The sequence below is a fragment of the Hippopotamus amphibius genome, chromosome 10, assembly GCF_030028045.1.
Source record: "Hippopotamus amphibius kiboko isolate mHipAmp2 chromosome 10, mHipAmp2.hap2, whole genome shotgun sequence".
NCBI lineage: Eukaryota > Metazoa > Chordata > Mammalia > Artiodactyla > Hippopotamidae > Hippopotamus > Hippopotamus amphibius.
The window spans coordinates 12,432,645-12,446,581 of NC_080195.1; the positions used below are offsets into that span (position 1 = coordinate 12,432,645).

The 13,937-nt window shown below is 49.9% G+C and overlaps 1 protein-coding gene across 1 annotated transcript in view; it reads right to left on the minus strand.

The window, feature by feature from the left end:
* Positions 1-359: 359 nt before the first annotated feature.
* ENPP6 (ectonucleotide pyrophosphatase/phosphodiesterase 6) overlaps positions 360-13,937 on the minus strand; it is a 102,790-nt gene continuing 89,212 nt past the window's right edge. The window contains exons 7-8 of the mRNA XM_057697417.1: positions 5,668-5,791; positions 360-702 (exon numbers count right to left, since the gene is read on the minus strand). Coding sequence (XP_057553400.1) covers positions 497-702; positions 5,668-5,791 — 330 coding nt within the window. The 3' untranslated portion in view covers positions 360-496. The remainder of the gene's footprint in view (positions 703-5,667; positions 5,792-13,937) is intronic.

Consider the following 13,937-nt stretch of genomic DNA (forward strand, 5'->3'; position numbering starts at 1 on the left):
TGGGACGTGGTAGAAGGGGAAGAAACCCCGCGAGCTGAGTTAGAAATAGACAGCAGCTCTGCTTCACCTGGGCCTCCTTTTTCCCAGATGGAAGGAGCAGCTCAGGTCGGTGGCCATAGACCCCGAGGGTCGCTTTTGTGCAAAGCAGGTCAGAGAGGGGCCAGGACTCCATGGAATACCCGCCCAAGGTCTGGTCGCTACAGGGGTAGGCCCTGCTCAGACAGTTCATCTGTGCACATGAAAAAAAAAGGAGAAAATAACCTATAGTTGAACAAATGAAAAGCTTGGATTTTCCTTACCTCCAGAAAAAACAAGAGTTTTTTGTTTTTGTTTTTTTAAGAAATAGGGACTTTTATGTATAGAATCATCCAAGAATAATATATTTACAGTTGTATGGCTTTGATTGAATGAATGAAGCTATTACTACAATAGAAAAGGGCAACCCTCTCCCCCCTGGGGCACATGCGCTGGGCGTCTGGGACAACGGCGCCAGCTGCTAGGCCAGCAGTGCCAGTAGGACCGAGGCCAGTGCCCAGGCGCTCGGCAGCGTGGCCGGGGCTGAGCTGGCCGGGTCCTTCAGCATGCAGGCCACCCGGGACCAGGACCCATTGTTGGGCAGGGGGGCGATATCTGCCACGTTGCACATGACGTTGTAGACATCCACGGATCTGATGGGAGCGGCTCTGAAGTTGGATTTGAAATCTGAAAAGCAAAGGGGAGCAAACAAGCTGTCACGGTCCCTCCAGGGCAGGGCAGAGAGAGGGACAGGCTCACAAGGCGGGGGAATTACACTCAGCATCCAGGCAGCCTCGGGACTGGAAAATCCGCCTCGTCCATGGGGCCTGGCCAAGGGATTGTGAACCTGGAAGGAGATCTGGAAGGTTCTAGACTGTGATAGGAAGTCGCTTTCTATGGCTCACAGAGATGTTTCTTTGAAAGACAGATCAGACAACAAACTATCTCTGTGCGTAACTGTGCTCCCCTTGTGACAACAGAGCTTTCCCTGGGGACCCAAGGGCCGTCTGAAGCTGCTCATTTCCACCAGCACGGGGGAGCTGCTGTGGTCACAGAAGGCTGCCTGTCCTGTGGGGTGGGGTCCCCAAACCCAATCCAGTTGCACACTCCTCTTCTAGGCCACCGATGTTGCAGGGACTGGTGAGCCCAAGGGCCCCCCAACTCAAGAACGTTTCCCAGTTTCCTGCCACATGGAGGTGCCAGGACTGGATGGAACCTGAAATTGTATAGTTTCCTCAGTGTGGCTAATTCACTAGCAACAGCAGCAGTCTCCTAAATATGTTTGGAAGATCAGCTGAACATTCCTTGCGAGCCTTTCACTGGCTGTGGGGAAGATAAAGAAACTGGTGTGGGAGTTAGAGACCCACGTGAAGGCTCGGAGGAGCTCATGAAGGAGAGTGCTGGCCTCTTCCCAGAGGCTGTGCCAGACTCCACGCGGACACAGGCCACCAAGGGCAGGGCTGCCTGCTCACAGCATAGCAAGTAAGGGTGCTGAAGGAGGGGTTTCAGTCCAAAGTGGACCTTCTCTTTCTCCACACGAGGCAGAAAAGATGCTGAATGAAAAGTGTTTATCTGTTTAAAGAGTGAATATGAGACTTTAGTAATATTCACAAGCAGCTTCACTTTTAGGTTCCAAACCAGAGCTTCCAACAAAATGTCCAAAACTACTGAAGCTGAATTCAGGAAGGAGTTTTAGCCATCAATAAAGGCCCATGCATGTGCTTTTAGTCCCTCTAATTTTTTTCTTAAAAGGTAGTTTGGGGGCTGTAAGGTCAAGTTTTCTATCTTAGAAAATAATCTTTATAATTGCTTTGCTAAAATGATCACATATACTTGATTTAAAAAGCAAACCAACAGTGACATAGCCCAGAAGTGTCCATGCCAAATTCTACTTTTATATTAACCCTGAAATTATAAATACAGAAGGAAGCTACACACAGAAAACTCTGCCACAGAGTATGTTAGATCCAGGGCAACTTCCCAAGTGATGGGTTTTGCTTATTTTGAAGAATTAAAGTTGAATTCGGTATAAAGAGGTTCGTGGGCTCTACAGCCAGGCTGCAGCCACTTACTAGCTGGGTAACCTCAGGGGATGGGCATGGAGATGGCACCTAAACCCTAGTTCCAGCCCCATCATAAGTGCTCAATAAATGAGAGCTGTTATTGGTAATAGAATAAATGTCCAGCAAGGGAAAGTATGGCTTGAAAATGTTTATCCTATAGATTATTTGAAGGGTTCCGCTTTACTTTTAGGGCAGGGAGGGTACGAGTCGGCATCACCTCAGCATAGACAGTCATTTAAAATAATCCAGAACTCCCTGGAAAGGAGAATATAAAGGCTGCCCTGGAAGGCCAACCCTTCCAATATCAAGGAAAATGTTACAATTAGATGAGGGTGGTGGTTACACTTCCCCAGAGGAGAATCAGCTGCAGCTGAGAAATCAGTGGCAAGGTTGTCCCAGTGACACAGAAGCGACTCCTCTCCCTCTGACTTGCCGTGCGTGGACCTAGATGTGAGGTCACCCGGTGGCCATGTCATGTCACATGGGAGGGTGGCAGACAATAGGAAATCCAAGCCACTTGTCCCCAGCCTTTCAAACGTCTCCTTCTTTAACATTTGGCAAGAAAAATTGAGATCAAGCTCTACTGACAAAAAAATGTTAGAAAAGATCATCTTTTTATGCTGAAAGTACAAAATCAAATCCCATCCATGGAAGCAGGAGGGAGAATTGGGATTTCTTTCCCACTCCATCTGGTCCATGGCTTCCTGGTCTGCAGGGCTGGGACTCTGGGCCCAATGCAGAGATGATCCAGGCTGGAATGAGAGCTTCTAGAAAATCCCTGACGAGCACAGCAATACCCGGTCCAATGGCGAGGGGCCAGCCAAGCTCTGCCAGCTCAAGATGGCGTCTGAACCTGGAATGGGAATCCAAGTTATTCCCATGGGTGTACATTTTTTTGGACATTTAAACTGTTTCTCCTAAAGAGAGAAGGTTCTGGAGGCTCCTGCTGCGCCTGACCACGTTGGGCTGCTTTCCAAGTGAGGCTTGCTAGCTCCCAGGCAGCTCACTGAATCATACTCCTGCTGTCTTATCTCGAAGGCGGAGTTCTCCAGGCCAAGATTAGGTGGTTCAAATTAGAAACTGGGATTAACCAGAGAGAGGCTCTCTTCCAGAATTATTTCCCTTTCTCTTAGCTGGACCAGACTTCCTGACTTCTAAAGCTGTATCTGGGCAGCCGCAGCGATGCTCAGCATCCTCCGTGAGGAGAAGCACCTACAATTAATCAGGAGGGCTGTACCTTTATCTCAAAGTGCAGCTAGATAGCTATTAAAGGCTTCGCTCTTAAATTTTCTTCTGAGTAAACAGTCAGTGTGTAAAGCTGTTCAATCTTTTATGAGAATTGGAGCCAGAAACGTGATGGTTTGCGGGAGGCTCTCAAGGTTGTATCTGCCTGGAAACATTTTTGCAATTAGCCTAGTCCATTTTCATCAGGGGTCGTCTTTCTGTCTATAAAAGACTTAGGCTTTTAGTTTGAAAGGAGCGTATGATTGGAGGCCTTTGTTAATGGACAACATCTCCCCACTGAATTCAAGCTATTGCAGCTTTGGGTACTTTGTTTAAAATTTTTGGTTTGAGGCTAGATGTGCTTCTGCTTTAAAATCTGCCCGAGACTCTTACTCATAAACACTCCAACTGACCACTGTTTTGTATTCATGATCTGATTCCTCTCTTCTCAGGAAGGAGGAGGCGATGCCTTTGAATGAAAGCCCTGCTGTCGAATGTTCCCCCATATAAAGGCCATGGCCCTGGTTCGTTTGAAGGGACGTGGATGGACCTAGAGACTGTCATACAGAGTGTAGTAAGTCAGAAAGAGAAAAACAAATATTGTATATCAATGCATATATGTGGAATCTGAAAAAAAATGGTCTAGACGCTCTTGTTTATAAAGCAGAAATAGAGACACAGACATAGAGAACAAATATATGGACACCAAGGGGGAAGAGGGAGGGTGGGATGAATTGGGAGATTGGGATTGCCATAGATACACTATTGATACTATGTATAAAATAGATAACTAATGAGAACCTACTGTATAGCACAGGGAGCTCTATTCAGTGCTCTGTGGTGACCTAAATGAGAAGGAAATCCAGAAAAGAAGGGATAGATGTATTTGTATGGCTGATTCACTTTGCTCTGTAGTATCAACTGACACAACATTGTAGGGCAACTATATTCCAATAAAAATTAAAAAAAAAAAAAAAGCTATGGCCTTGGAATATCTCCAACCTGATCTAGCAGTTGACCTCAGCAACATCCTCAAGGCTCCATCCTGAATTCACTTGGCTTCTGAGCTGCTTAGATCTAACCTGGGGCTTGGCTAGCAGGAAGGGCCGGATAACTGTTATCGGTTGATAGCGTCCTGCTGGGGCACCCTCTGAACTCTCAGGCCAATGTCATGACCCCAGTTGTGCTCTATAAATGTTTGCTGCTACTGGTTCTGATGTTTAGTGAAGGACATGGGCACTTGGATGACACGGGTCCCCTAAGCTCAGGCTCCCAGACGCGCCCGAGGAGGGTGTGGAAGCTGACACCTCTAGTTCTCAGCAGCTATTCTGGGGTAGGTGGAGTGACCCGAGGTGGAGGGAGTGAAGGGGGCTGATGTGTATCTCTGTCCTGTTACATCGAGGAGAAGGTCAGGGCTTCCGGGTGTGATCTTTAACCTATACTTTGAAAGGAAAGCGTGGACTTCCGTGGGTTGAAACATTTTGATCAACATCCAGAAGAAGGAACTTGGACTCTGAGTATGGGGGTAAGCTTCTTGTGGTGTCTCATAAGGAGCCTGGACAGCAGGAAGGAAGAAGAGTAGCTCGAGAGCCAGGCAGCTGATCGTAGGTGGCTGTTTCCTGCTTTTTACTCTGTTTCTTTAAAGGGGGTGTTCAGGTAGTAGTATGATCTTTAGAGCGTTTGATAAACTTTTCCAAAATGTGAATTTACGGTGCTGTGTTAATTAAAGCAAATGACCGAAAAGGCCCTCTCCATCTCCCCTCTCTTTCTGCCCTGGGAATGTAGGGCAAGGAAGGCACGGCCAATTTGCTTTCATGCAAGACATCCTGAGTCATTCTGGCTCCTTCTCAAAGTCAGTCACAAAATCATCCCCTAGCCTGGCCCTGAGCACACTGTAGCTTCTGGTGGGCCCTACACCGAATGACCCTCACAGGGGTGGGTGCTCTAGACAGGGAGGGATTGTGGAAGAGTCAGACCCCCTGAAGCCATCACGTCAACTTCAGGATGCATAGCTGTCAGCAACCTGGTGCCTGAGCAGCTTTCCTGGACATCAGATGGCTGTGAGAGAACATTTTGATGAATTAAGTAAAAAATGAATCATAAACATGTGGAATACATTTTCTCCACTGTGCTCGAGATTTAAAACTTACAAGGAAAAGTATTTGGCCACGTTTGCCAAACCCAAGAAGCATTTGAAAGCCAGCCAGCCCAAGACATTTCATGGAGACCGGCTGGGTTTGCTCAGCTTTGCTCATAAAGAGGGTCCGTAAAGAAATCACTCCAGCTCTACTAGCGCCCTCAGCCCCCGCTGGCTGACGCCTCCTTGGGAAGGGATGACTAAGAGAATTTGGTCATGGCTTCCTACCGGGTCCGAAGGCCAGGAAGATGCCCCTCATGTCCCTGAGCTCGTTGTCGTAGCCGTGCCATCCGCGCTGCCAGCCTTCCCTCTTCCCAGTGCTGTTCATCCAGAACGGAAGCGTCTCTCGATTCTGAAATCAGCAAGGCATTCACATCACCCCGTGCCCAGACATCGGGGTGAGTGAGCATCGGGTCTCAGCTACCACCCCGCATGGGGCTTTCCTGCTCAGCGGTCTCGGCCGGGGTCAGCCAACCTCAGCTGGATCACTTCCTACTCCAGGTAGCTCAGACCCTCGGAGGCAGCCCATTAAATGGCCACAGAGCTCTAGTTCGGAAGGTATCTTCTTACATTGGGCTGAACTGTACCTCGTAACCAGTTTTAGAGCATGTCAGAGACTGAAGGGACTGAAAGTGTACCTGTGGTGTAATAAAAATATACCTGGCCTTTGTCCCGGGTTCCCTGGCCCAGAGCACCTAAACCCTTGGAATTTCCTGAGTGATCGGAGTGTTTTGTTAGGCCTAATGAGCCCCTTGTTCCTGTAAGTGAGTTTATGCTAATGAGATGGCTCGTGGGGGCGGGGGGCTACAGAGCTTCAGGATGGGGGCTGGTCACCAGAGGAACCAACTGCAGGATGACGGGGTTAGAACGTTCAGCCCCATCCTCTGACCGCTAAGACTGAGTTTAGTTGTGTGGCCATCATTTAATTACGCATGCCAACGCTACAAAACCCCATGACACTGCATATAAAACCTCAAAAACAGCGTGGTGCAGGGAGCTTCTGGATTAATGAACACATGTGACGGGAAAGTGATGCACCCAAAGAGAGCCTGGGTTCTCTGTGCCTCTCATCCCCAAGCTTTGCTCTGCGCATCTCTTCCATTGGCCGGTCCCTGAGTAGCATCCTTTGCAGTAAGATTGTAACCATAAGTATAGCACCTTTCTGAGTTCTGTGATTCACGCCAGTGAATTATCGAGCCTGAAGCGGGGTTGTAAGAACTCTCAACTTTGTAGCCAAGTTGGACACAAGAGTGAGCAGCCTGAGGACCCAGGACGTGCAGCCAGCATTCAGATGTGCTGACAGTCTTGTGCGATGAAGCCCTGTAAAGCGTGGGTCTGCTCTGCCTTGGGGTGGTGTCAGAATTGAATTGAATGGTAGGACACCCAATTGCTATGGGAGAATTGTTGCTGGAAAATACAGCGTCTAATCGAATCCCTTCATTTTTCTAGCACAGCCACGGAAGCCCAGAGGGAGCCCACTCACCACCATCCCAGGGCCTCCCACTGTAGGAACCACACGCTCCTTTCTTCCAGCTCCACGCCCGGGGGCAGATCAGAGCACATGGGTCCCCTCCTCTAGTCAACATATGAAGATGGCATCCGTGTTCCTCTTCTCTGGGCCTTGTGTATCTTAGCTTCCTTCAACCATTCTTCACTTGGGATGGCTTCCAGATCTGTCACTGGCCTGTCACCCTTTTTTCCTTCAGAATGAATTTTCTTAGACTGCAGGTGCTTACTTGTGAGACAAAAAGCTTAAAGAAGGTTTTGCAAATCCTAAGGAGGCTGCAGCCAGTTGCACACAACACGAGCCCTTCACAGCACACCAAGCCTTCATCCCTGATATTCCAATCCCCTTCTTGCTCAGCAGTTTTCCAAGTGCAGGAGGTAGAACTGACTGGTCGTGATGAGTGAGTGGAAGCAGGACAGCTCCAGGACCAGAGATTTACGGGTTGGCTCACGAGACTCGTAACAACACGTGTATTTTGTGTGTTGTACGGTTCACCGAGAGCCTCCCCCACATCCACTTAATCATCACCACCTCCCGCTGTGGATGGTATTATTTTTCCCACTTTGGCACAGATAGGTTAAGTGACACTCTTAAAATCACACAGCTGTTCAGAGGCAGGGCTGGGATTGGAACCCAGGTTGACAGGACCCCACAGCCAGAGGTTGTTGCAGGGCTCCGGCCGACACTGGACAGTGGGGTATCCCTGTCCCTTGCCTCTTCACTCACTGAGTGGCGGCCAGTTACAGAACATGGAGATGAGATTTTGGAGTAGGATGTGGGTTATTCCAGGTTGCCACTTTCCAGCCCTGTGATCCCTGGCAAGCTGTGTAACGTCCACAAGCTTCAGTTTCTTTGCTGGATGTGATAATACCTGCCTCTCAGAGAATCTGGAGGATAACCTGAGTGTGTGTTAAGCCTGACACACAGTAGGTGTGGGGATGGTCACCAGATGCCATGGCTGCGGGGCAAGGCGCTCGGGTCCTGTGCAGCAGGGTTGAACCTTCCTTTGCTTATTTAGCTGTCATATCGCATTGCACACTCATCCAGTCTCACCCCATAAATCGCTCCCTGGCAATGACTGCTTTCCAAATCGCACTGTTTCATTGACTCTCTGTTTCCTGAATTTCCATCAACCCCTATCCTGCCTTCTCCAGCTGTAGCTTGTATTTTTCCATGGGAATATTTTTATTAACTTACTGCATTTCTGACGTATACTGCTTTTTGTTCTTTGTCTGTGGTGTTGATCACAGCACATCCCTATTTAGCTTTGTTTGCTAATTTCACAAGCTGCTCCCCCCACCCCCACCCCCACCCCGGTCTGCAAGGCAGTGATTCCTGAAGAACTAGGTGGAACGTGTCACTAGCGATGTCACTCACCATGAACCCCAGGGGACACATGTCCCATGACAAAGGGAAATGAAGACTGATTGTCTGATTTTAAAACTCCAGTGTCAATTCCACCTGCAAACATACAGCAACAGGAAATCCCAGCCCTGAAGGTAACTGGGGGTCTGTCTGATCAGAGGTGAATCCACTAGTTTTTATTAACATGAGAAGTTGCTCCAGTGAAACAACTATTCTTGTTGATTTTAAAAATAATAGTAAACTGGCTGGTTGTGTGAGAAGCTAGGTGACTGAATGGGTCACATGATGTAATCTAATTATGTTATGTAATCAACCTCTCAACAAGGTGCATTGATGATTTTCTTCCTTGTGCTTTCCTGATGGCTTTCATCGCTTCCCTTGGTGCTGTGTCCCCACATCATCATACCAGCGCAGGCCTACACGCCACACACGTGCAACCCTGCTGGTGAAGCGTCCCAGACGCCCCAGCTCCGGAGCAGAGGCCCCAGGCTGGGGGTCCGCAAGCTACTGGTCCTACAAGCTACTCACCCCTCCCGACCCTACCAGGCCCAGGGACTGCCACCCAGCACCCCCTAGTGACATGCTGGGGAGGTGCCTGGCCCCTCCAGGTGAGAGAGGGTAGAGGTGTGTGTGTGTGAGTGTGAGTGTGAGTGTGTGTGTGTGTATGTGAGTGAGGAACCACTATGAGGAGGTCACCAGGAGGCTCTAGCCCAGTGCACAGGCAGCCTGGTGGGTCCCCAGTAACAGGCCCCCCAGAGAGCTCTGAGTTGGGGGGGGGCACTGACACAGAGGACGCCCTGCGAGGCCAGGGGACCTTGTGTAGTGACCGCACATGGGAAGAGCATGAGAAGAAAGCAGCGCGAGGCTGTCAGGAGGAGGGAGGAGTTCTCTACCCAAGGCTGTGCCAGTCAGATGGGGTGACACATGTCCCTGTTTGCCTGGGACTGAGAAGGTGCCATGGATGCAAAACTTTCAGTTTTAAAACCAGGCCAGGCCTAGGCAAACTGGGACAAGTTGATCGTTCTGTAATGAACATGTTCTTGGCAATTCAGATAAAATCCTCACTGAGTGTCATTTGTTCAGCACCTTCCGCTAACTTCCGGGATTCCTCCGCTGTACGTGGGTGGACAGCGGTACCAGGATCCCCCCCCCCCCCACTTCATGAGCCCCTAGGCGAGTTCATCATTTCTAACAGGAAGGACCCAGAAAGAGTCCCACAGGAGGAACACTGTGAGGACTGGTTGTTATTATGTTTATAGACGTGTGTTCTTTTATTTGGTGCCTGTGTCGTATTTTAATGCCTCACTCCACTACCAGCTCACCAGGAAACGCCTACCAGAAGCTTGCTGAACTGGGGAAGCCAGGGGGTTACTTATGAGATAAGAGTTGCAGTTTCTAGACTAGATCTTTGTCTCATTCATCCTTGGCATTAAAAAAAAAAAGAAAGAAAGAAAGTAGCTTTCACTGTTTACCCCCAAGTCAGCAAACTAGTTAATGTAGCTTGTTCAGCACTTGCCTGGACCCATCTCTTTGACTCGCCATTTTTGGATTCCTTTCTGCTGCTGAGCTGAGGTGTCTGGGGAGCACAGTCAGAAATGGGAGTGGCGCTGGGAAGGAGGGTCAGGGTGGAAGAGGGGACGGGAGGCCGGGAAGAAGCGGAGGGCGGCCTGAACAGTCCGTAGTCGCTACTGTCTGCGCGTGGCCGAGGCACTTGCTTTGGTAAACTGTCCGGGCATTTACTGGCTTTGTATTGTTGCATTTGGGGAGTAAATTAGCCCGTATATTTCTCACCGGCTCCTTCTGATTTCCCGTCGGTGTAGATCAGAAAATGGTTGCTAAGCCACAGAGAAAAATACTCCTGAGGAGGCAGGAGGGCCGCCAGCTCCGGGAAAACATCTGGACTCCAGCCCTCGCCTTGCACCCCAAAATGACTTTTCCTGGGGCGGCTGAGGAGGTGGAAATGCATCCTTCGTGAGTTCCCTCCCTGGTCAGAAGCGCTGGCGGGGGCCTTGGCTGGGTCCCCCTGCCCCATCTGGGTGACCTCCTCTCCAGTCTTCCCCCTGGAAACTCACCGTCTACGCTGCTGGATCCCAAGCCTGGCTGTGCACACAGTGTCCTGAGCTTATCCCGGGCCCCACTTTGGGAATTTGGATTCAGCAGGTCGGTTCGGCGGGGACTCTGTCTATTTAATAATGATCCCCCCAGGTGACTGGGACGCACGGTCAGGCCTGAAAACCACTGGGAGTCGTTCACCGGGCGTCTGTCCTGTGCTGTGTTCCGTACCTATCCATCGTTTCCTGAGAGCGCTTCGTGTCATGCTGGGTTGCCATGCTGAGGTCAGAGGCTGTGTCGCAGGCTCCTCCGTGTGGCCCCGCACAGCAGCACAGGGCCCCCAGCACCAGAGAGAGCCCGGGGCCATGGCGGGTGCAGAGCCCAGCACAGAATCGCTCACACAGGCAGCTTTCTGAAGAGGAACCTGGGGGGCCAACCAGCTTCTCCCACCTGGCATCATGGGCCGGCACCAGGTTCGCTGGTGGTTAAACATTCTGACCATTACCAAAACTGTAAACTGTCAACCACGAAAAGTGTAATTCGTGCTGAGGAATGGGGTTGGGGACCCGAGTTTCCCCTCCTCCTCTCGTGATGAGGCCTCTCACCCCATCTCCGTGGCACTGGGGAACAAAGTTGAAATCTGGTCAGATTAAAATCAATAAATAAAATGGGAACACCTGTCTAAGATGTGTAAGGGGCCTAATACAAGTGGAATCTACATTATTCCCCTAGGACAGGGTTATAATAGGAACTTCCTACGCCCTCCACAAGGCAATAGACTCACATCATCTCAGGCTGAAAAAGGCACACAGCAATGTGGTGGCAGTGGCTTCAATTAGAACTCTTGTGGCTGGCTCTGGGGTTTGCTGCTAGGGTTAGGTCGAGCTGGACATCTATTACAAAATGCTGTGTCTCTGGTGGTTTGGTGGCATCACCATTTAAACCCTCCCAAGAGGCTTCCGTGGGGATGACTCCTTGCAGCCCCCTGGGACTGGTGGCCACAGACCTTCAGAGGTGTGTTTGCCACACACCATTGCAAAGACGCGTCCACCCAACAGTTTCTCTTTCTCTGTCTTAGAAGGCTGCCTCTTTTTAGAACAGAATTTAAATGTTCAGGCCTCAGGCCTTCGTCTGACCCTGGCAAGCCTGCTGCCACACGCAGCCTCATCCTGGAAATGGAAAACGCCAGACAGCAAACCCAGCAGGGACCAAAGGCGGCAAAATTCCTCGGCGTGGGGAGAAGTGTTGGAGGAAGGCGCCAGGTGGAGGTGCTTTCTTTTATTCTTTTTATTCCCCCAGAACTGTGTTTAGGGAAGTGTGCCAACGGTGAGGAGGGTGTCCGTGTGCTCTCTGACGGCTCACACCGACCACCCTAGTAACCGCCAGAAAGCAGGCAGCTTCCAGCCCCCGACACCGGCTTCCTGAAGCTCCACTACTCGGGCCTGGACAAAACCCCTCCAGCTGCCCCTAAAACTCAGAAGCCACGTTCTCCAGCTTGTCTTGATTTCCCCGAGTATCTTGGGTCCAGCCCTAACTGCCATTCAACGCCAGGCCTTAGAATTGAGGCTGGCATTTCACATCCTTCGCCAATTTTCAAAATAAGTCTTTCCTCTGGAGACAAATACGGGCCTGCCTTGGAAGCGTGGGCCTGAGTTTGCTGCGCTTCTCTCCACTCAGACGAGCGTCCAGAAGACCAACAGTGGCGTACCACGTCTCACAGTCTTTCACCAGCGTCTGGCCACGTCTGGCCGCCTTTCTGAGCACAGTGGCACGAAGTGGACACTGTCCAGGGGAGGCCGCAGGAATCAGCCCCTGAAGCTGAGTGGGGACTGGGGAGACCTGATGTGTCTGCCCACCCCTGGGCTCCAGCTGTGGGCAGCTGAGCTAGGACAATGGCCCTTAGTGGTTTCAACACCTTTTCTCTGTTGAGATCTCTTTAGGGCTGCTAATAGTTAGCCAAAGTTAAAGCCCTGACTTAGCTTTCCTCTCTGTCTACTTGGTCACTGATTCAACCTACAAAGTAAATGACCTGTCATCAAGTAATTCAGAACCAACTGTCTGGGACTTCCCTGGTGATGGGAAGAAGAATCCGCCTGCCGATGCAGGGGGCACGGGTTTGACCCCTGGGCCAGGAAGATCCCACATGCTGCGGAGCAACTGAGCCCGTGCACCTGGAGCCCGTGCTCCACAACAAGAGAAGCCACCACAACGAGAAGCCCTCCCACTGCCATGAAGAGTAGCCCCCCCTCCAACCACAACTAGAGAAAGCCCATGTGCAGCAACGAAGACCCAATGCAGCCAAAAATAAAAATAAAAAAAAAGAACCAACCGTCCCAACATTTATGAATTCACCCCTTAGTTCCTATTCCACAAACGTGTACTGAGTCTCTGCTGTGTACTAGGCTCCACACAGGAAAGTGAACGTCAAGATGCCACAGACCTGCCCTCAAGGAGCTTCCACCCCAGGAAGGAAGAGTTCAAAAGCAGACAAACAACTACAGCACCTGGGGAGTGATGTGGGGTTTTGTGAGAATCCCAAGATAGAAGAAATTGGGGAAGAGTTGGGTGTTTCGTGGAAGAGATGGTACTTGAGTTGGGCTTGGAGACCAGGCAGGAGTTGGGAAGGAGCGGGCACCCTGGGGATTCTAATGGCTTATTGGGCTATTGACGGTGCCAGCACCCGCTGAGTACAAGTGTGGGGTCAGGAGAGCATGGAGTATGCTGGGACCCAAGCACTTAATACTCGACACTTGAGTCCTGCGTTGGAAAAATCATTTTCACAAATATGAAAATTCTGGTTCAAGTATGTGCAAATCTCCCATGTTGGTGAGGGGAAAGGAGAGGGCTGGTTAGGAAGAGTTTTTTGCATTATGACAAAGGCAAGAAAAAAATGAATGACAACATTAAGACTTTTGTGAAAAAGCTGAGACCATCTCCAGACCCCACTGGGAATCAGAAGGGTGAGTCCATAATTCCAATTCCTGAGATCAGAACTACCTTGAACCTTTTAGTGGAGGATCTGAAGGCTCAGTGGAGAGCAGGATGGACTTTGTGCTTAACGGTTACAACTGGATTGTAATCCTTCGTCCCTCCTAGCTCTGTGACCTTAGTCAAGACATTTAAAACTCTGAGCCTCACTTATCTCAGTAAAATTGGGATAACATCCACGATGCAGAAACAGTAACCAGGAGACACTTAATTCAAGGTAGCTATTATTACTGTTGCTGCTGTTGTTGTTGTCGTTGACCAAAATTTTAAAAAGACAATTTTCTAGATACATTTGTTACCTGAAAAATGTAAAACAGCTTGATGCATGTGTCACTGACATTTTGGGGGGCAGTAGTGTAGAGCTCCTTCTAAAGGTTCCAATGACCCATGGAAAGTGAAGGCGAATCTCATAGTGCCACTGTCACCGAGGGAGGCTGTATAAACAAGCACTGATGGTCTCTGTGTTCAGTGGGCAGACATAAGAAACACAGGAATTCGGGGCAACCACTCACAGCCTCAGTTTCTCAAGTCTGTTTCTCTTATGAGCTGTGAGTTACAGTATCCCGAGGACTATAGAGCACGCTTC